This window comes from Aquarana catesbeiana, linkage group LG07, assembly GCF_042186555.1.
Source record: "Aquarana catesbeiana isolate 2022-GZ linkage group LG07, ASM4218655v1, whole genome shotgun sequence".
Taxonomy (NCBI): Eukaryota; Metazoa; Chordata; class Amphibia; order Anura; family Ranidae; genus Aquarana; species Aquarana catesbeiana.
This window is the reverse complement of record NC_133330.1, coordinates 326,243,924-326,263,900: the sequence shown is the minus strand read 5'-3', so window position 1 is coordinate 326,263,900 and position 19,977 is coordinate 326,243,924. Positions and strand designations below refer to the sequence as shown.

Below are 19,977 nucleotides of genomic sequence, written 5' to 3'. Positions count from 1 at the left end.
GTGGTTCTTTGCTTATTGCAGCAGATGATGCTGTGAGAGACAGTCATATGACCCCCCACTCAATCATTTCAATAGTGCACCTTACTAAGCAACTTTTATAAGGTTGGGTTCACAGTATGGGGGTCCGGTGCTTCCCTATTCACTGGTTCAGGTGTGAATCGGACCCACCCCCTAAGAGCAGCATTAACCACTTCAGTTCCAGAAGTTTTTACCCACTTTCTGGCCAAGCCATTTTTTTTTTTTTTTTTTTTTTAACGATACGGCACTGCATTACTTTTACAATTGCATGGTTGTGTGATGCTGTACACAAAATTGATGTTCACACACACACAAATAGAACTTTTCTTCTGGTGATTTTTGACCACCTCTGCTTTTTTATGCTAAAAACAAAAAAACCAACACTTTTGAATTAAAAAAAAAAAAATATTATTTTTACTTTCTGCTATAAAACATGCCCGATAAAAAAAAAAAAAAAAAAAATTTCTTAATCAATTTCGGCTAATATGTATTCTGCTAGATATTTTTGGTATAAAAATAAGCATATAGTAAGTGATTTGGGCAAAAGTTATAGCGTCCAAAAACCTTGGCCTATATTTAGTGAGTTTTTTTTTTTTTTTTTTTTTTTTTTTTTTACTAGTAATGGTGGTGATTAGCGATTTTTAGCGGGATTTTTTTTTTACTAGTAATGGTGATTAGCGATTTTTAGCGGGATTGCGATGGACAAAATTGGACACCAAGTGACACTTTTTGGGGATCAGTGCTAAAAAAAAAAAAAATTGCACTGATCACTGTATAAATGACACTGGCAGGGAAGGGGTTAAGACCCCTTTTCACACTGGGGCGCTTTGCAGGCGCTACAGCACTAAAAATAGCGCCTGCAACACGCCCTGAAAGAGCTGCTGCTGTGTCTCCAATGTGAAAGCCGCGAGGCCAAATAGCGCCGTTTTACCCCCTCCCCAGTGTGAAAGGGGCCTAAGTGTATGCCTGAGAGGTGCATTTTAAATGTGTGGGGGACTGTTACACTGGAGGAAAAGAGATCGTGTGAAACACAAAGATCTCCTCTCCGTTGCTCCCTGACAGATCAGCGGGTTTGCCTTGTGTACATAAGCTGTCTCTCCACAGATTGGACATAGTGGGAGCCACGACCCGCCGATCAATCACCGCAGGAGCGGCACTTGTGCACGAAATCACATACAGGTACGTGACTTTCCGCACCCGGGCCGCAGTATATGTACGTGGGGCAGTCCGGAAGCGGTTAAAAGGTTCCAGTGTGCATCAAGCCTCACCCTTCTGCCATGCAGCCAAACCCACAATAACTGGGTTATCAAGGGATAATCTTAACCTGCTTCAAGAAACATCTTAACTGAAAGCCAAAGAAACCTGCGTCTGCTTTAAACATCTTAACCGTATGTACATTTAAAAAATAGTCATTAAAAAGCGGCAGAAGATAAAAGGAGGGTAAGGTACAAAGACATAAAAAGGTAACACTCAGAATCCTCCAGGAAAACTGGGAAAGTAAAAACATCTGACTGTACATGTATACATTGGATGGCGCTGGACTTTGACCCTTAAAACATTCAAAATTTCCCTCCCTAAATGCTTCAAACAGTTAATTATGCATAATTACTGTAAACCGCATTTTTTTTTTTTCTTTAACGTCTGTGTTAAGAAATCCACACTGAGATACAAGTCTTCCTAGAATGCTTTTTGGCTGTGACCCAGATCCAGGGAGGGGGGGGGGGTAATGTCCTCTTGCTCACCCCATTCGATTAGTCATTTTATTAGAACAAGGAAGAACGGGCTTCAGTCTTTTCCCCCCTCTGTCCTGCAAGGGAAGATCCTCCCCAATCTTTGCAATGTGGTCCAGTTGCACACAGGAAGACCAGCACCCTGGCTAGAAGTGGAACATCTGTGGAAGCAGCAGAAGAGTTCTGTCCTTTTTTTTTTTTTTTGCAGATTTCCTTGAACGTGTGGTTACATTTTACTGGCGAGATCTGTAAATCCGCGGATCAGTTCCTGGAAGGTTGCTCTGCTTGAAGGGTTCTGGTCCCAACATTTCAACAGCAGCAGATAGACCTGCAAAAAGCACAAAGTGACAGGTCAACTATCTATAGCACTGAGGGGGGGGGGGGGGGGGGGGGGGGGTTGGGGGGAATCTTGCGGCAGTGAAGGCTCAAATTATCTCCATATTAACAAGCTATTCACATGGCCTCTGGAAGATTTACCCCCCCCCTCCCTTCATGACCAGGCCATTTTTTTTTTTTTTTTTTAAACTGAGTGTGGTCATGCTATAATATGGAACAACTGCTCAACAGAAAGATGGGTCTGTAAAGCTGATGTTTTAAGTGAGCCAACCTACCAATAATGAAGGATGCCTCAAAGTCATGCAGAAAGCTCGATCCTTTAGAAACATTCACTCTAGGGGTGCCTTGTCCTCCTCCTGTCTGACACTGCAGGGGTTAATAGGTTTGGGTCATCTATGAAAAAGTTCTCGATGAGGACCTGTCTCCAACCTCTTTCAATATTGAGAAACATTTTTTTCATTGCCTAAAATGTCTATACCATGATCTGTAAATAGGAGGGGGAGCAAAAAACCTGTCACTGACCACTCTCCCCGATTCACAGACCAGGTTATAGGCAGTGAAATCAATGAAAACACCTTCTAATGGAGCGGGTGAGTCTTTTGGGTCTTGCATGAAGTGAAAAAGTTCCCACAGGCCATTAACCCTCACAGTGCTGGATGATCAACCAGGAAGAGGACAGGGCATCCCTGAAGAAAAAAACTGCCACAGGATCCAACTGCCTGCACAAGGATATCCTTCACTGGGTAAGCTAGGTCACCAACTATAGGTTTTTTTTTTTTTTTTAAAGGGTAAACTTCAGCTTTAAAGCCTAACTCCAGGTTTTATTTTCACTTTAACCACTCGCCTACTGGGAACTTTTACCAACCCCCCTACTGTCCCAAGCTAATTTTTCCAGTTTGCAAAATTTTATAATACAAAAAGTCCTTTTTTTTTCCACCAAAAAAAAAAAAAAAAATACCACCAAAAGAAAGCTCATGCCTTGAATGACAATTGCGCAGTCATGCAACACTGTACACATCTTCGTTCTCCTCTCCTCCTCCCCCTCCCCCCCCACAAGAAGAGCTTTCTTTTGGTGGTATTTAATCACCACTGGGGTTTTTATTTTTTGCTAAAAAAAAGACTTTTTGCATTGTTATAAAATTTTGCAAACTGGTAATTTTTCTCCTTCACTGATGTGTGCTGATGGGCGCGCCTTGATTATCAGTGTAGATGTCCCTTTCTGGTTCTTAGCTCTCCTCACGCAGTCAGCGTGAGGAAAAGAATGCTGATAACTGGCTTGTATTTACATCATGATCAGCTGTGATTGGACACAGCTGGTCATGTGGTAAAGGGCTGCTGATTAGCTCTTTATCCCAGTCTGTGATCAGTTGTTTCAACATTAAAAAAAAAAAAAAACACATCTCCTGCGCTCGAAGATGAGCCCAACAATGGTGTTATTCTAGGCTCTGAGGAAGAGGCAATACCTCGAAACTCATCAGCCAGTCTTTACTGTGAATGTTTCATCTGTGATACCATGGCTGAAAAACTGCTTATAATTTGATAAGCTGTATTCAAGCATATGTTTGCGAGTATTACTGTTTTTATACAATAAAGTAGTTTTATGGAGTATAATGCTAGGCCAATGCGTCCTCTGTTTATTTCTGAATTCTGCGATCAGTTGTGTCTGGAGGACACGGTCGCGATCACGGGAGGATGTCATATGACGCCCTCCCAGAACTGGTCGGCCGTGCAGTAGCAGTCGCTCGGCTATAGAGTGGTCAGCAAGTGGTTAAACAGTGAAAACATTTTCCATTACCAAGAAATGCGCTCACTTCACTATTAGCGCTGTATAAACTGTAGCATGTAGCATTTTTACATATCGTATACATAGTGGTGTTCTAGCAGCAGTATAGGGACTTCCCATCTCATTCCCAGAACAAAATCAAGTCATGGTGAGCTCTGCTCAGCCATTCACAGGAAGCTTTGTAATTTATGAATACAAGGCTTCCTCTGGCTGAGGTGAAGAAGGCAGGCAGATGATGTGATGATCTCTACCTCAGCCAATCAGGGGAGCCTTGTATTCATTCATAAGAATACAAAGCCTCTTGTGAATGGCTGAGCAGCGCTGAGCCTGACTCGATCTCGTTATGGGAAGTCTCTGTACTGATGGAACATGGCGCTGTATACTGTACTTAGCTGTTGCCACATACAGTTTATATATCGCTGCCATCTGGTGCGCTTCTTAGTAATGGAAACAGAACGATTTAAGCCCCTTTTACACTTGTGCGACTTGGGACTGCAAAGTCACATGACAAGTCATACCCCCATGATTTCCAATGAGTACCATTCATATCTGTGTGACTTCAAAGTAGTCTCTGTACGACTTTGATGCCAGTTACACAGGCATTCCCTGAAAGCGCGCGACTTTGAAGTCACGGTAGTGTGAAAGAGGCCTTACCATGACGTGAAACCTGGAGCGCGGCTGTAATAATCATGTTGCAGTTCAGCAGTTGTTACTTTGTGTGCAAGATGGAAAATTAATAAAAGCAACATTGGATGATGCGCTGTGTAAGAACAACAACAAAAAAAAAAAATGACTAAAGTTCTATCTTAAAGTGGACCTTCAGTCATTTTTTTCCATCTATTAAATCTTCTGCCCTTGTTGTTTTAACTTTGGATAGTAAAACATTTTTTTTTCTGCCAGTGAATACCTTATAAAGCCCACTTCCTGTTTCTTGCCTGGTACAAAGCCTAGGCTTATGACATCATACACAGCTCTCTCTCATGAGAGTTTGCCAGGAAGGGAGGAGGGATGAGTCATAAGAGGACCAATGAGAGCTGAAAAGCTGGAGGTGTGCCTCTGTGTAAATTCAGAAAGTAGCTTTAGCTGCCCACAGTTAAAATGGATGCAGCTAGACTCACTGAAGGGAGATTTCTGCAGCATATTTGGCAAGTACAGAATCACAGTAATATATATATATATATATATATATACACAAAGTGGTTGGAGGGAAGCTTCAGTACGGCAAAGATGTTTTTATTACAAATTATGTGAGCAGACTGCAGTTCCTCTTTAAAAACTTTTGAAGTGAGCCGTGCAGCAAAGCTGTGTACCTCATTGGGGCAATTTGTAGGGTTAGGCAGGCGCTTTCCTTCCTCCAACACACGCACAAGTCGGGTCACAGTCATCTGACCTTGCGTGGGTCCGATCATTTTTAGGAACATCTAATGAGGGGGAAAAAAAAAACATTATTACAAAAAAAATGTTGTGGGTTTCCTTGTCCTGCTTTATAAGTCAAGCCATACAGGAATATCTGATGGCTTCAAAAGAAAACATAATTTATACTAAATGACAGAATCACAAAGCAATATCCTTATCTAGTTCTATTAAGACGACCAGATGTGACGACCAGTAATATCCTCCATATATCAGAGTCCCAGCATTTCAACAACCTGTCATACTGCAGAAATGAAATGGGTTAACTGCTGTGTGCCTAAACATTAAGATAAATAAACAAATATATATATATAGAGATATATAATTCTATGAGTGGATGCTTGGAGAACAATCAGGCCAGGAAGGTTAAAGTTTGTGTGCACAAAAAAAGGGAAAAAAAAGTTTTGCATTACAGGAGAAGAACGTTGTTGGTTCAGCTGTGACATTCCGAGGAGGATCACGGTAAGCAATATTGGCCCCTTAGTGGCAAAGACCTAAAAAGGAAACCTGTGAGTGCTATTTGGGGGCTGCCATTTGTGACCACCTGAAAATACTAGTTGCCTGGCTGGCTTGATTGCAACACTTTTTGGGCCACCAACTGAAAATCAGAACTCCAGATCTGCGTGCTTGTTCCAGGTCAGCAGCACCGGTCACAATAGAAGTACCGAGGCTGATCTATTAAAAACTAGAATTTATTTCTCGCCCACTAAAGGGGCACAGGAGGTCTTTAACCTACATGGTATACTGCCACCTACAGGGAGTTTGAACACTGGTAAACAAAAAAAAGTGTAGGACATCCCAAGATAATCTCCCTACTGGCAGCATGACTTTTTTTTTTTTTTTTTTCTTTTTGCTGGGGTCCCAGGAAGATGGACATCTTTTCTACAGCTCTGCTGTGTTAGGAATAACTTATTTCTTGCTAGCACTCCCCCCCCCCCCCCCTTCAATTTAATCTGCTCCTTCTCTTTGATTGATGCTCCCCGCCGCGGTCATCCTCAACCTGGCTTTTGGAGTATTGTAACTGGACATTGTGGGGATAACCTGGAAGTAACTTTTAGGCACTGAGCTCTGTGTAGGGAGATTTCCAGACTCTGTTCTGGCAAAAAGGTATGTGTAGAGGGCTTTCCGGGTCAATAGTGGTTGGAATGCTAGTAACAGCAGTTATCCTGGGCTGGCCTGAAGTTTTTTTTTAACGATCCCATCCTCCTGTAGATGGCAGTACAGAGATAAACCCGAAGATGTAAACTGATTGCAAAGGATATATATTAGTGGCAGCCATATGGGTGCAGGGGAGCCGCCCCCCTAATCTACATGCAGGGCACCAGACGCATGGTCTATTTTTTTTTTTTGAAGCATATAATTAGAGCCTGAGGGTGGGCTCAGGGAGCAGACAAGAGTGAATTAATATTCGCTATTGTCTTCCCGATTCTCCTCCCGGCCAATCAGGAAATAGGTCCTGATACCCATTTGCCAGGGAGTCTTAGGACTCCCTGGCCAATCATGTCTCAGGACACACTTCCTGTTCAGCCTGGAATAAACATTATACTTACCTACTCTGTGCAATGGTATTGCACAGAGCAGACCCAAACCTCCTCTTCTGAGGTCCCTTACCAGTGCTCTTGCCAGTGTATACCATCATAGGAAGCCACTTCTTAGCCTCTCGAGCCAGGCTGTGTGCATCTATTGACGCAGCCCGTCTCCTCTTCAAGGCATTTGATTGACAATGGCTCCCACTGCGGTCTCTCAGCCGGGGAAAGAGAACCAGAGCTGGATAGATCCAGGACTCAGGTAAGTATGCTTATGCTAGTTCCATGTCTGATTCAAAGCACTAAAGCCAGGTGACAAACTTTCTCAAAGAGGTCAGTAATGGAAACCTGTGATTGTCTCGTGACAGGGTTACTTTAAAAAGTGACTGCTGTCAGAAATCACACTCAGGAGGAAAGGGCACTGATCTGCAAAATAAAGATCGTTATGATTAACTCCTATGAGCGTCAGCGCCATCTAGTGTCCATAATGTGTTTTTAAATGATTGAATTGTATCGGAACAAATACTGCATTTTGGCCACTAAATGTTGCCGAGGATCATAGGAGATAATTTTACAAAAATGTCTGCAACTTTTGTGGTTCCTATGCGAATGCTTCAGACATCTGTACTGTGAATATTTTATACACAGACCCCCAATTCATAATTTACAAAGATTTCATTTGCAACACGTTTAGCCTTAAATTACTGAGATGGTTAAATCATGAATAATATAGATTAACGTTACCGCCATTGGGCTGTGATCTGAGTTGCAGTAGGTCAGAATTTCGTATAACGTCACTCCAAATGACCAGACATCTGAGGCAATGTAGAATTTACAGTGCAGCAAACACTCTGGAGCATACCTGGAACACAAGACATCATATCAATTGTATGTACCTGAAACTCAGCATATACTGGGGCCACTATAGCCTTAGTGCCCAACCTACAGAGCTTTGGCACTTTCTGTGTGGCCCTCAGGCCCCTGCAGACACTAATCTTTGTTCCCCTATTATTGCAATAATTTTCCAGTCTCCCGAGTCAGGTTCCGCAGTCTCTGACCGTCTCCCGAGTCAGGTTCCGCAGTCTCTGACCGTCTCCCGAGTCAGGTTCCGCAGTCTCTGACCGTCTCCCGAGTCAGGTTCCGCAGTCTCTGACCGTCTCCCGAGTCAGGTTCCGCAGTCTCTGACCGTCTCCCGAGTCAGGTTCCGCAGTCTCTGACCGTCTCCCGAGTCAGGTTCCGCAGTCTCTGACCGTCTCCCGAGTCAGGTTCCGCAGTCTCTGACCGTCTCCCGAGTCAGGTTCCGCAGTCTCTGACCGTCTCCCGAGTCAGGTTCCGCAGTCTCTGACCGTCTCCCGAGTCAGGTTCCGCAGTCTCTGACCGTCTCCCGAGTCAGGTTCCGCAGTCTCTGACCGTCTCCCGAGTCAGGTTCCGCAGTCTCTGACCGTCTCCCGAGTCAGGTTCCGCAGTCTCTGACCGTCTCCCGAGTCAGGTTCCGCAGTCTCTGACCGTCTCCCGAGTCAGGTTCCGCAGTCTCTGACCGTCTCCCGAGTCAGGTTCCGCAGTCTCTGACCGTCTCCCGAGTCAGGTTCCGCAGTCTCTGACCGTCTCCCGAGTCAGGTTCCGCAGTCTCTGACCGTCTCCCGAGTCAGGTTCCGCAGTCTCTGACCGTCTCCCGAGTCAGGTTCCGCAGTCTCTGACCGTCTCCCGAGTCAGGTTCCGCAGTCTCTCACAGTAAATATTCACTGAATTTTATGTGTGGCCCTTTGGTGATGTTGAGAGCCTCGCGCTTTAGGCCTCCATAAAAAGAAAGCTGACTACCGCTGGTCTATAAAGCAATGTTTCTCAACCTTTTTTTAAGCCGTGGCACCCTTTACAATCCTGCTATGACAAAATCAATAGCTTTACATAATGCAGCAACATCCACACACATGTAGGACACCCAACATTGGAGGCAATTTATCCTTGCAAAGCAAATACAGGTTTTCAAACTGGTATGAACTCATATTCCAGTATACAAGTACATCAGAGCAGAGGTGTGCAGGATCTGAACTAAAACCTTCAAACTCAAGTCCAAAAATCAATCAAATCACCTCAGAGGTGACGCTGAACATAGAAAAATATCCTAATGACACGTGTCTGCAATATAAGGACTAGGCACTTCAGATCTAGAAAAAGCCAATTATATGCTCTCTCTACTAGGAACTACAAACCACAGCATGCCTTGACAATCAGACTTAACAGATAGTAACACTTCTTATAGGTCAGGTACTCTAAAAATACTAATATCAAAGAAAGCCAAGCAATTAGCATTTTCAGGTCAGCAATGGTAGTCTATACATTTTGCTCACAATCTTCCCTAATGGAATAAACAAAGTGGATGTAATCCTACATAAGTTGTACCTGTTTATTAGCAGTCTTCTCTGCATCCGTTCAAAGTGCTGAATTTTAAAGCTCATCTGTCAGAGTTCAGAAAAAGGGGGTTGAGAGCTGAAGTTACTCTGCAGAGCTCAATGAGGAGAGCTCTGAGAGCTGATTGGAGGTGAGGGAAGGAACCCCCCCCCCCTTCCCCAATTTCACACAGCACACAGGAACAAAGCTGAGGCTGTCAATCAGCTGGAGGTCCTTCCTCTGTCACCATTTTTCTCTTGGTGTCAGGAAAAACTTGTCAGAAGCAACAGCAGAGGAAAGAAGCAGCAGCCAAAACGTGACACTTGGTGCCCTTAACTGAGAGAAGTGCACACTACAGAGCAGGGGTCTTCAAACTACGGCCCTCCAGTTGTTCAGGAACTACAATTCCAATCATGCCTAGTCATCTCTGTGAATGTCAAGAGTTTTACAATACCTCATGGGATGTGTAGTGCCACAACAGCTGGAGGGCCCTGCTATACAGGGATATGCTCATATTTGTTCATATTTCTGAGGTTTACAAGCATTTTAAGTTTGCAATGTAAATGCGAAATAAAAAAAAAAACAAAAAAAAAACAAAAAAAAAAAAAAAAAAAACCTTCCTTTTCCTTCCCTGACTGAGCCAAATCCCCTTTGTGTCTCACACGCTTCCCCTCCCAGGCACTGCAGATCACAGTGGGAGGGTTTCAACAACAGTGCTGCTATTTAATAAAGCAGTGGGCGGTAATGGGTGTGGTCAAGCTTATGAATCAGCAGCGACAACGCAGATAGCCAAACCCTCCTGCATCATGTCCTCCCAATGTAGTGCAAGCAAGCGCAGCCAACACGAGAGTGACAACTCTGCTATGAATTCAGGAGCAGTGCAGCATTGTTGCCACCCTATCACAGAAAGCTGCTTTAGGTGGACTTCACTGACAGGAACAGCATGTTATTTGTGTGACCTTTGCAGGGGGACTAAGCCTTCATTCACACGAGGGGTACATAAGTAAACACGCCCCTCCATGGTGTTACGCTTATGCACACCGCGTGCGAATGAGGCCTTACAGCGAACTGTAAATCTCAGATACACCAACTGCTGCAGCATGTGTTTTTTTTAATGGGAGGTCATAAAATTGAACATAAAAGGGATGGCATAGAACTCTTACCAGAACACTGGACTGTCCAGGTCATCTTTCACCGTGTAATACTCCTTGTCCGTTTCAATGGCTTTGGTTAAACCGAAGTCGCCTATTTTCACCCGGTGCTCATTTTCTACCAGGACATTTCTGGCGGCGAGATCTCGATGGACGTACTGACGTGAACCCAGGTAATCCATCCCCTGTGCGGCCACAAGAGGAAGAGGTGAGAGAAACACTTGTGAAAACACACGATGAGACAATGCACATGGGCCAGCTTCACTACAGAGGAGATCGGGGCAATGTGATTGGAGCTGAACTATAGAGAGCAATTAGGGGGTAATATGAATGTGCGTGAACAGGTTAGTCTCCCAGCTCCACCTCCACTAAACAGTTGGACCAGGTGCTGGCCCCGTCAATCACGGATTCCAATGAGCAAAAAAGAATTCTGGTGCTTTTTTCATTAATTGTAACACTAGGCACAGTGCATCCAGGAAAGTATTCACAGCGCTTCACTTTTTCCACATTTAATCCATTTTGGAATAAGGCTGTAACATAACAAAATGTGGAAAAAGTGAAGCGCTGTGAATACTTTTCGGGTGCACTGTATTTGATATATGCAATTACGTGCAACCTTTGCAAAATTCAGTATGTTGGCTGTACTACCCGCAGGTTGAGGGATCATTACCAAGAAACATTCAACCAATGTAGCTAACCACGTCAATGACTGCCATGCAGGCGACCCCTCGGCTGTATCCATACAGGGTGTAGAAAAGATCACAGTCCCCAGGAGAGGTTGTGAGAAGTTCAGACTTCTGTGTAAAAAAAGAAGTTTTCTGGAGTTTACGTCTCAGTACACGGAAACTTGTAGGGCTCAACCAAGAATGGGATGTGTCATATTTTTTATGAATGAATAAAGTGCGTCCTAGATTCTTGCTACTGGTGCCCGATAGACATTTTCTCAAATTTTTCCTAACTTTTTCTAAAAATTGGGTTCCATTTTTATTTTTCATTCAGTCAGTTCTTTATATGATGTTTTATATCTGGTATATGTTAGTTTCTGCATTTGCATCCCTAAACAGCGGCGGTCATCTGCCTATTATTGGCAGCCACAAACCAATTGTTTCCACACAGATTGTTCCAATCACAAGTAATTGAGCGCTCTCTCTCTCTCTCTCTCTCTCTCTCTCTCTCTCTCTCTCTCTATATATATGATATATATATATATATATATATATATATATATATTACACACACACACAGTATCTCAAGTGAGTACACCCCTCACATTTTTGTAAATATTTTCTTCTATCTTTTCATGTGACAACACTGAAGAAATAACCCTTTTCTACAATGTAAAGTAGTGAGTGTACAGCTTGTATAACAGTGTAAATTTGCTGCCCCCTCAAAATAACTCAACACACAGCCAATAATGTCTAAACCGCTGGCAACAAAAGTGAGTACACCCCTAAGTGAAAATGTCCAAAGTGTCAATATTTTGTGTGGCCACCATTATTTTCCAGCACTGCCTTAAAGGGGTTGTAAACCCTCAATGATTTTCATCTTAATGCATTCTATGTTTTTCATCTTAATGCAGCTCACTTTTGTAAGATACTGTGTGTGTGTGTGTGTGTGTGTGTGTGTGTGTGTGTGTGTGTGTGTGTGTGTGTATATATATATATATATATATATATATATATATATATATATATATAATATACATAGATATATATATATATCTATATCTATAGTGGACATTTGTATGTGAGCTATGACTAAGTGCTAAGGGAGCCTGAAAACGCGTTAGCTGGTGATGCTGTTCCCCTCTATGTATGTTTTTGGACATGTTTTTATGGACATGCTGAATTAAACCAACCAGAATTATTTTTTGCTCATGGGGGGGGGTAAGATGATTTGTTCCTATCATTTCTTCAGAACAACAGTGATGAATCCCCAATATCAGTTACTGTCCCATTTGATTCCCTGATGGCGTCTCACTAATCACACAAGCAAATATTTGTGTGTTCTGTGAACAGAGCAATGTGTAACATTTTCCCAATTCAATATTCCTAATGTTATTTGCTTCAAAAAAGGTCCATGTCCCCAATTTCCATTGCGCTGTCCACCCCAAACTGAAAAGCCACTTTAAAAACTGACGTCATCGGTGGCTAGCTCCTTCTGGGGGTCGGCCCACCAGTGATGTCCACACCAGATCTTGCGTTAACACGTTTTTATATAAAAAAAAAAAATTGGATGTACCATTTCCCGAGATCTGATAAGATTTGATGAAAGGAAGGCACAAGCACAGTCCTCCCGGGGGGGGGGGGGGTTGGGCTAGAAGGCGCTGGCTGTGTCAGTAATGCCTCAGGAGAGGTGGAATTGAAGATAAAGAAATAGTAAGTTTGCATAAATGGCGGCATTTTGAAATACAAATGTAATGTGTTTACTGCAGATCTGTAAGCAAACGTGCTTCCAATGTTTTGAAGGGAAAGGTTTTACTTTAATATAGGAAAGTGGGAAGAGGATCAGGTAAGCAAACCTTTGCCCTACATGGCTTTCAAAGCCCATTAGGATCAGATATGTGACCAGAACAAGAAGAAAGCCAAAGCATTTAGTTTCGATCTATGAACATTGGTGTGAATACATGGCAGGTACATATGAAATCACCACGTTCAGCTGGCCATAAAACAATGAAATAAAGAGTAAAATACTGTGAAGCAGGTTACTGTACCTGGGCAATCTGAACGGCGTACTGCAACTGCTGCTTGAGATTTATCTTGCTAATGTTCCTCGGTAAATATTCCTTGAGACTCCCCGATGGCAGATACTCCATAATGAGTTTAATGCCGCTGCCTCCTGCAAACAGAACAATCCCAACACATGAGAAAGCGTGAGTAGCAAGCAAAGCAATAAATGGAGAGCTGGCCTGCAAATACTGTTTATTACAATACAAATGGCGCTGCTAATAAACAGAAGCAGAGAATGGGATGTGCCGATCGCTTTGGGCAACCAGATTGCAGCTGTTGTATTTCAAAGCAAATCAGAGAAAAAAAAAAAAAGCGCTTTATGTTCCAGATTTAAAGCAAGAAAGGATAAGGCCTGCCATAGGTATATAAGATACCTGAAGATACCTGCAGCACCATCCAAATCTTTGCCTTTACAGCTGATCCTGGGCTATTCTGACTGGTAAAATTCTGGCAATTCTTGATAGTGCTGATGCTTGTCCACCTATTCCTGCCGCCTGTGCATTCCTATTGACCAATGAGGAAACTCATAGGAATGAGCAGAAAGGGATGGAGCGGCAAACTTTTTTTTTTTTTCAGTCCGTAACAGTCGTCCTAGCAGTGTGTGCAGGACTACTTCCTAAATATGTCTGTGCCATGTAACCTCCCTTTCCTGCTCTAGTCTTGGTGGGCAACTCTGCAGGGAGCTCCAAGAAGTGTCAGAACAGGGAGCACCCGATTTGAATTCTAATGCCGCGTACACACGACCGGACTTTCTGGCAGAAAATGTTCCGACGGAATCATTCCGTCGGACATTCCGATCATGTGTGGGCTTCATCGGACTTTTTCTTTCTAAAATTCAGACGGACCTAGAAATAGAACATGTTTCAAATCTTTCCGACGGAATCAGTTGCTATCGGGAAAACGGCTCGTCTGTATGCTATTCCGACGGACCAAAAACGACACAAGGGCAGCTATTGGCTACTGGCTATTGAACTGCCTTTTTCTAGTCCCGTCGTACGCCATCGTGTTCTAAACGATCGGACTTTGGTGTGATCGTGTGTAGGCAAGTCTGTTTCAGCGCAACTCCGTCGGAGTCTATTCTGATGGAAAGTCCGGTCGTGTGTACGCAGCATTACACGTCTAGATCCCTTCAAAAAAAAAAAAATTTAAAAAAATGAAAAAAAAAAAAAGAATACAGAAATCTAGTTGGATTTGGCAAACTGGCACAAAATCAATGGCGGGAAACAAAGTGGAGCCACCGGGCAGCCAAGTTGTGAGTAAAGTCCGGTAGTGTCAGTGCCATCATTGTGGGTGAAGACGGACACACACACACGCTACAGCAGAGATGTTTTACCACTACCGTCCTACATACAGAAGCCAGGGGGGTGAGTGAAACTACAAAAGGACTTACCATCCTCGGCACAGATCCCCTTGTACTTCACAATATTGTCGTGGTAAAGATTGCGCAGAATTTGGATTTCTTTATTCAGGTCAGCTATGTGAGTCCCTCCGGTTCCAGGCTTCAGCGACTTGACCGCCACCAACTCCCCGGTGTTGTCACCTTCCGGGTCATATCTGCACAGCTCCACTTTACCAAAGTGACCCTGCAGACAAACAGAGAGGAGATGAGACTCCTAGAAACACATGGCCAGATCAGGAAAACATATGAGGCATATAGCCAGGGCATACAGCAATTAATGTCGCTTCACTGCTCATTTGCAAACATATCTAGCAGGGCTGCAGTTTGCGGTCACAATTATAGATCTTAGTTTACATGAAACAGCCTCATGGTGGTGCTAGAAGCATGTAATAAAGGAAATGACTAGGAGGGGCAATCCCATACTGAGGGGGGGAGGGGGGGGGGGTCCGTTTATCCACTGAAGTGTACTGCACCTTTAATATGTACATTTATAAAAAAGAAAAAAAAATGACTTGTTACTAAGTATACACATATGTAACTTTTACAGTAATCACTACTTATGATAAGATAAAATAAATATTGTAACTTTTGTTAAACAATATAGTATTTCTACTACTAGCTAGGTCCTTAAAGCAGAACAAAAAAGGGGTTAGCTCTGCTTGTTCACACCCTTCACCTCCACTGCCACATTTGGCACTTTTTGGGGGGAGCGGGTACCTGGTTTTGACAGGTACCCCCTCCCACTTCTATTGCAATCTTCAAGTATGTCCGGCCCCTCCTCCTTACCCCCGCTGCCTTCTGGGAAACACACAGGTCCCAGAAGACGGCGGGACCATTTCAGAAAGTGCAGCGCAACTCGCACAGGCACAGTAGGAAACCGGCTGTGAAGCCTGAAGGTTTTACTGTCAGTTTCCTTTTAGTAAAGATGCCAGCGCCTCGAAGCCGATTGAAGAATTGGCTGCGGGTGCTGACATTGCTGGGTGCCTGGACAGGTAAGTGACTTTATATTAAGGCTGGGTTCACACTGCTGCGGTGCAGGAACGCTGCAAATCTACTGCGGGTTCCCGCATCGCACTGACTCACACGGTAGTTCACACTGCCATATGCGAACTGCTGGGAAGTGTCATACAATGTTAACGACACCCCCAGTTCAGCTCGCATATTGCATTGCGACCTGACAGTTTGGACATGAATCGGATCGCAGAGGTGTGAACACCCATGCAATCTGATTCTGGTCCGAAAAAAAAAAAAAAGGGTCCTGTGCGTGTTTGGACTGAATGCGGTGCGATATCAGCCATGCTATCTGTATGGCTGATATCGCACCGCACAGACATCGCATGTGATGTGAATGGCAGTGTGCTGCGAATCACATGCGATATCTGCCATCGCAGCACTGTGAACCCAGCCTTAAAGTCAGCAGCGACAGTATTTGTAGCTGCTGACTTAATTGTTTTGGGGGAGACTGGAGCTCCTCTTTAAAGGTGAATTCCAGGTATAGATATTTTTACATAGTTATATCGGTCCAGCTTGGAGCAATTTAACGAAGCATACACCATAATTGGCCGATCCCCTGGAAGCAGAAAATCGGTGTAGTAGAGACCACCACTCCAGTGATCTCCCATAGATTCCAGGTCCCATGCTGGGTGGCTGCCCTTCTGCATTCTGAACACAGGAGATCAGCCTCTGTGAATGCAAAGTGTTCTCCGTTTGGTGACGTCTTCCTCTCCACCTCCTCCAATTAGGAAATGCTTTACATTAATTCAGAAAAGGCAAAACATTCTCTGAATGGCGTCCATGCTGAGGGGCAGATCTCCTGTCTTCACAAATGCATCAGGCCGACTGCTCAGCACAGAAGTTCATGAAAAAATAAATAAAATAAAATATAAATCAATAGAGTAGCTATGTCTACTTCAGGAATTTCCAGTTTCCAGGGGCATCGCCCAGGTACGGTATTTGCACATATTTACATTGGGCCAAGCTAGACCAATGTAGCCATGCAGAAAATATCCATACCTGGAATTCATATTTAAAACAAATCTGTTCTGCATTGAAGAGCCATCCGACCCAAACAGCGGATATTATAACTCGCACTCCTCCCCCTCCCAGCACACAAACACTCCCCCGGGCACTGCCGCAATCTCTGCAATGAGGAAGCCAGAGTGGAATGAAGGCAAAGTGCATAAGAGATTCAGCATCACAGGAAAAACAATTTGACGATCCCTGACGTTATCGGTTACAAGGTCAGACGTGAGGAGCGTGCACATAACAACTGAGCACGTCTCAGGAGAGTTTCAAAATCTTTCAATATAAATTAGTCACTGATCACTTGTTTGTAAGTTTCAGTTTGACGTTTCAACATACAATTTATCAGATGCTGCACTGCCCTGCCTTGGTTTATTTTATACAATATTGGTGTGGATGTCTATGACGCGATCAGTTTGACAATCATCATGTTGGGTACCCGTCCACACTTTACAGCACTAATGCATGTGCCACAATGTATTTATCCTGCCCTGTGGCACTGCTGGGCCCCAACGCAGTAGAAATTACATATGCATTACTGCAAGTGTGTTCTGGTACCATTAAAAATGAATGGCAATGCCCATACACTGCTTTGCAGTGTGATGCAGTTCATGTCACCTCAGCATATTAGGAGTAAAGCCCCTTTCACACGAGAGATCCAATCAGGTCGGCCTGTCCGTTCTTTAGCCAGATCCATTCGGACCCTCCATTTTTTCTCTATGGAGCGATGGATGTAAACTGAGTTGTGTCCGTTTGTTTACACCCGGCTACCTTTGGGTCCGATCCGATAAAAAAAAAAAATGGAAGGGGATCCATTCCCCTCAGGCTGGCTCTGATCGGAGGGCAGCTGGGTGTAAAACGGACAGCCGGTCCGTTTACATCCGACTGCCCATACAGCAGAGCGGGCTGTGTCAGTGTCTGCTCTGAGTAAGCGGAGCAGACACAGACTTGTCATCCGGTCACTCCACTCAGCAGACGGATGACCTGCTGAGCAAAGACTTATCCTGGACCTTGGGAAAGGGGCCCTTATGCTTCTGGGATTACTTCAGCTTTACCTCTCCCAAGTCCCGAACCCTCTTCAGGAACCTCTTCTCGAACAAACTTGGATCAACTTCTGTAGAAACTGAGGTTTCTGTAACAATGTCTGGATCTGAAGAACAAGAGGAGAGAGGATCAATAAACACAGGTTTAAGAAAACCAAACAAGACATCCAATGCCCAGAATTTAAAGTGGTTCTAAAGCCTAAAAGGCTTTTTACTTTCTATACATTAAGGTAAAAATACCTTCTGTGTCACAGAATCCCCCCTTCCACCCCTCTTATACATACATGAGCCCAGTCTTGATCCAGCGCTGTGCAGGAGAGCAGTGGCTCTCGCCCTACTCACAGGGAAGATTGACAGCAGCAAGTGCCATTGGTTACCGCTGCTGTCAATCACATTTTGTGGCGAGCAGGACCAAGCACTGCTGCCTGTGTCAATAGACGCAGACAGGGTGGCTTGGGACCGAGCCAACATGAGTGTCCCATAGAAAGCGGTTTTCTATGGGGGGGACTTGTCAAAGAGGAGGAGCCCCGGCGGTGGGTTTTTGTGTACTTGCATAAAATCCTTTTCTCTGAGTTTAGCTTTTAATGACACAATAGAGAAAATAACTGTCACAGATATTAGTGTCCTTATGTTAGCTCTCAACTGAACTATCAAGCCCTCAAAAGGCCGGTGTCCTAGCTGATCACATATGCAGTACCCTGGCAACTGCAGATCAAACAGAGGCCAAGATGGTGGCTTCCTGGGCTGTAAAGGATGGGGGGGGGGGGGTGTAGTTCTGTTTTAAATGTTATAGCACAGAGTTTGTCAGCAGCTGATCAGTTCTGTGCTTTAACATTAAGGTGGTCAAAGCACTAAATATAGTGCATATTCCTTCCAGTCCAGTTTATATACATTGGGAGTGATTCACAAAGACGCATGCCAGAAATTGCATCAATTTCTACATAGCTGCCCAATTACTGCTTCCTGGAACAAACTAACAGGGGGATGCATACTAATCGGTTAATTTGTCACATGCCGGCATGTCAGATTTGAGTGTGCTTTTTCCAGCATGTGCCAAAATTATGGCACAAATCTGAGATGTTCTTACATTGGGGAGTTCATTCAACTCGCCCACATGCGCAGCTCAGTGCACATTGCCAACAGGCAGGTAAGAATCGTTTAAAAGAGAAGTTCGGGATTTAAAAATAACTAAGTAAAAAAAAAAAAAAAAAAAAAAAAGTTATATACTCACCTAGGTGGATGTTGCATCGGTTCACCGTCGCCTCTAAGACTGAGAGCTGCACGATCAAAGACCGCTGATCACTCAGTTCACGGTTTTCAGTGAGCCGGTCCCTGCAGCGCTGGGCTGTGAGGGGGCGGAGTGACTGGCTCAGGGTCTCAGCGGTGTGCTCAGAGGCTGAGCCAGCTATTGGTCAGGCATCTGAGTGAATCCCAACATTTCAGAGTAACTCCACTTTTGTTGAAAAAAAAAAAAAAAACTAATCATTCCCCTCTGAGAAATAGCTGTTTGTTTGTCTGTGTCCATGTGAGAAAGTGAATCTATGGGAATGGGAGTGGTTTCATAATTATCAACCAGCTGCTGCACCTGCAGGGCACTAATGAGGAAAGCTGCTGGGCCTGCATCCCTTTAGACGTGATTTCCTATTGGGAGCAGCTCACTGAAAATGACATTTATGTTGCAGGGGATGCCTGAAATCTGACATATCTTAGTACAGACTTCTGGGAAAATCTGTGAGCCAATCACGCAAGCAGGAAATGATGTTTCTGGGGGGTGTTTTGTACACATTCTGTGTACAGAACATCCCCTGGTAGCCATATTGCATCGCATTTACAGAAAATTACAGCGGCTGCAGATTGAAAAGGAAAGGTCATTTTTAATAACATTCAATTACAATATGACTTGTATTTACAGTTGTATACGCTATATTATTTTATCGCTATTTTTTTTTTCCGCATGAAAGTGGAGTTACCCTTTAAAGTTAGGATCCCTTCAGAGCCTGGACCGGCTGAGTGTCCTTAGCCGACAGTGGACTTTACCCGGCTGTCAGCTGAATACGGGTCACAGGAGTGCAGAACGGAGTGTACTACTCCTGTGAGGACCAAGAGAGCTTTGGCGCCACTTGTCCTTTAATGCAGAAGTGACAGTATGTTTCTTCTGTATTAAAAAGCCAGCATGTTGACATATTTTTTTTTTTTACATAAAGTTCCCCTTTCAGGAATTATCTCTGATCAGAGCTCCAACTAAAGGAGAACCCCAAGACTCACTCTGCTCCTCCAGCTGATTGATCTCTCTCATTATGGCTCGGAAGAACGGCCGTCTGTTGGAGTCGTAGTTCATGCAGTTGATGATCAAGTTGGCCAACTCTTCACAAGACGGTTTGGTCAGCATGAAGCATCCTTCGTAAAACCTCTCTTTCTGCAAAACAGCCACAAAAACCT

General features: G+C 44.0%; 1 protein-coding gene across 1 annotated transcript in view; it reads right to left on the bottom strand.

The window, feature by feature from the left end:
• Positions 1-602: 602 nt before the first annotated feature.
• JAK1 (Janus kinase 1) overlaps positions 603-19,977 on the bottom strand; it is a 181,356-nt gene continuing 161,981 nt past the window's right edge. Inside the window, exons 18-25 of the mRNA XM_073593803.1 lie at positions 19,804-19,954; positions 17,551-17,645; positions 14,465-14,657; positions 13,059-13,183; positions 10,358-10,530; positions 7,551-7,668; positions 5,178-5,288; positions 603-2,076 (exon numbers count right to left, since the gene is read on the bottom strand). Coding sequence (XP_073449904.1) covers positions 1,975-2,076; positions 5,178-5,288; positions 7,551-7,668; positions 10,358-10,530; positions 13,059-13,183; positions 14,465-14,657; positions 17,551-17,645; positions 19,804-19,954 — 1,068 coding nt within the window. The 3' untranslated portion in view covers positions 603-1,974. The remainder of the gene's footprint in view (positions 2,077-5,177; positions 5,289-7,550; positions 7,669-10,357; positions 10,531-13,058; positions 13,184-14,464; positions 14,658-17,550; positions 17,646-19,803; positions 19,955-19,977) is intronic.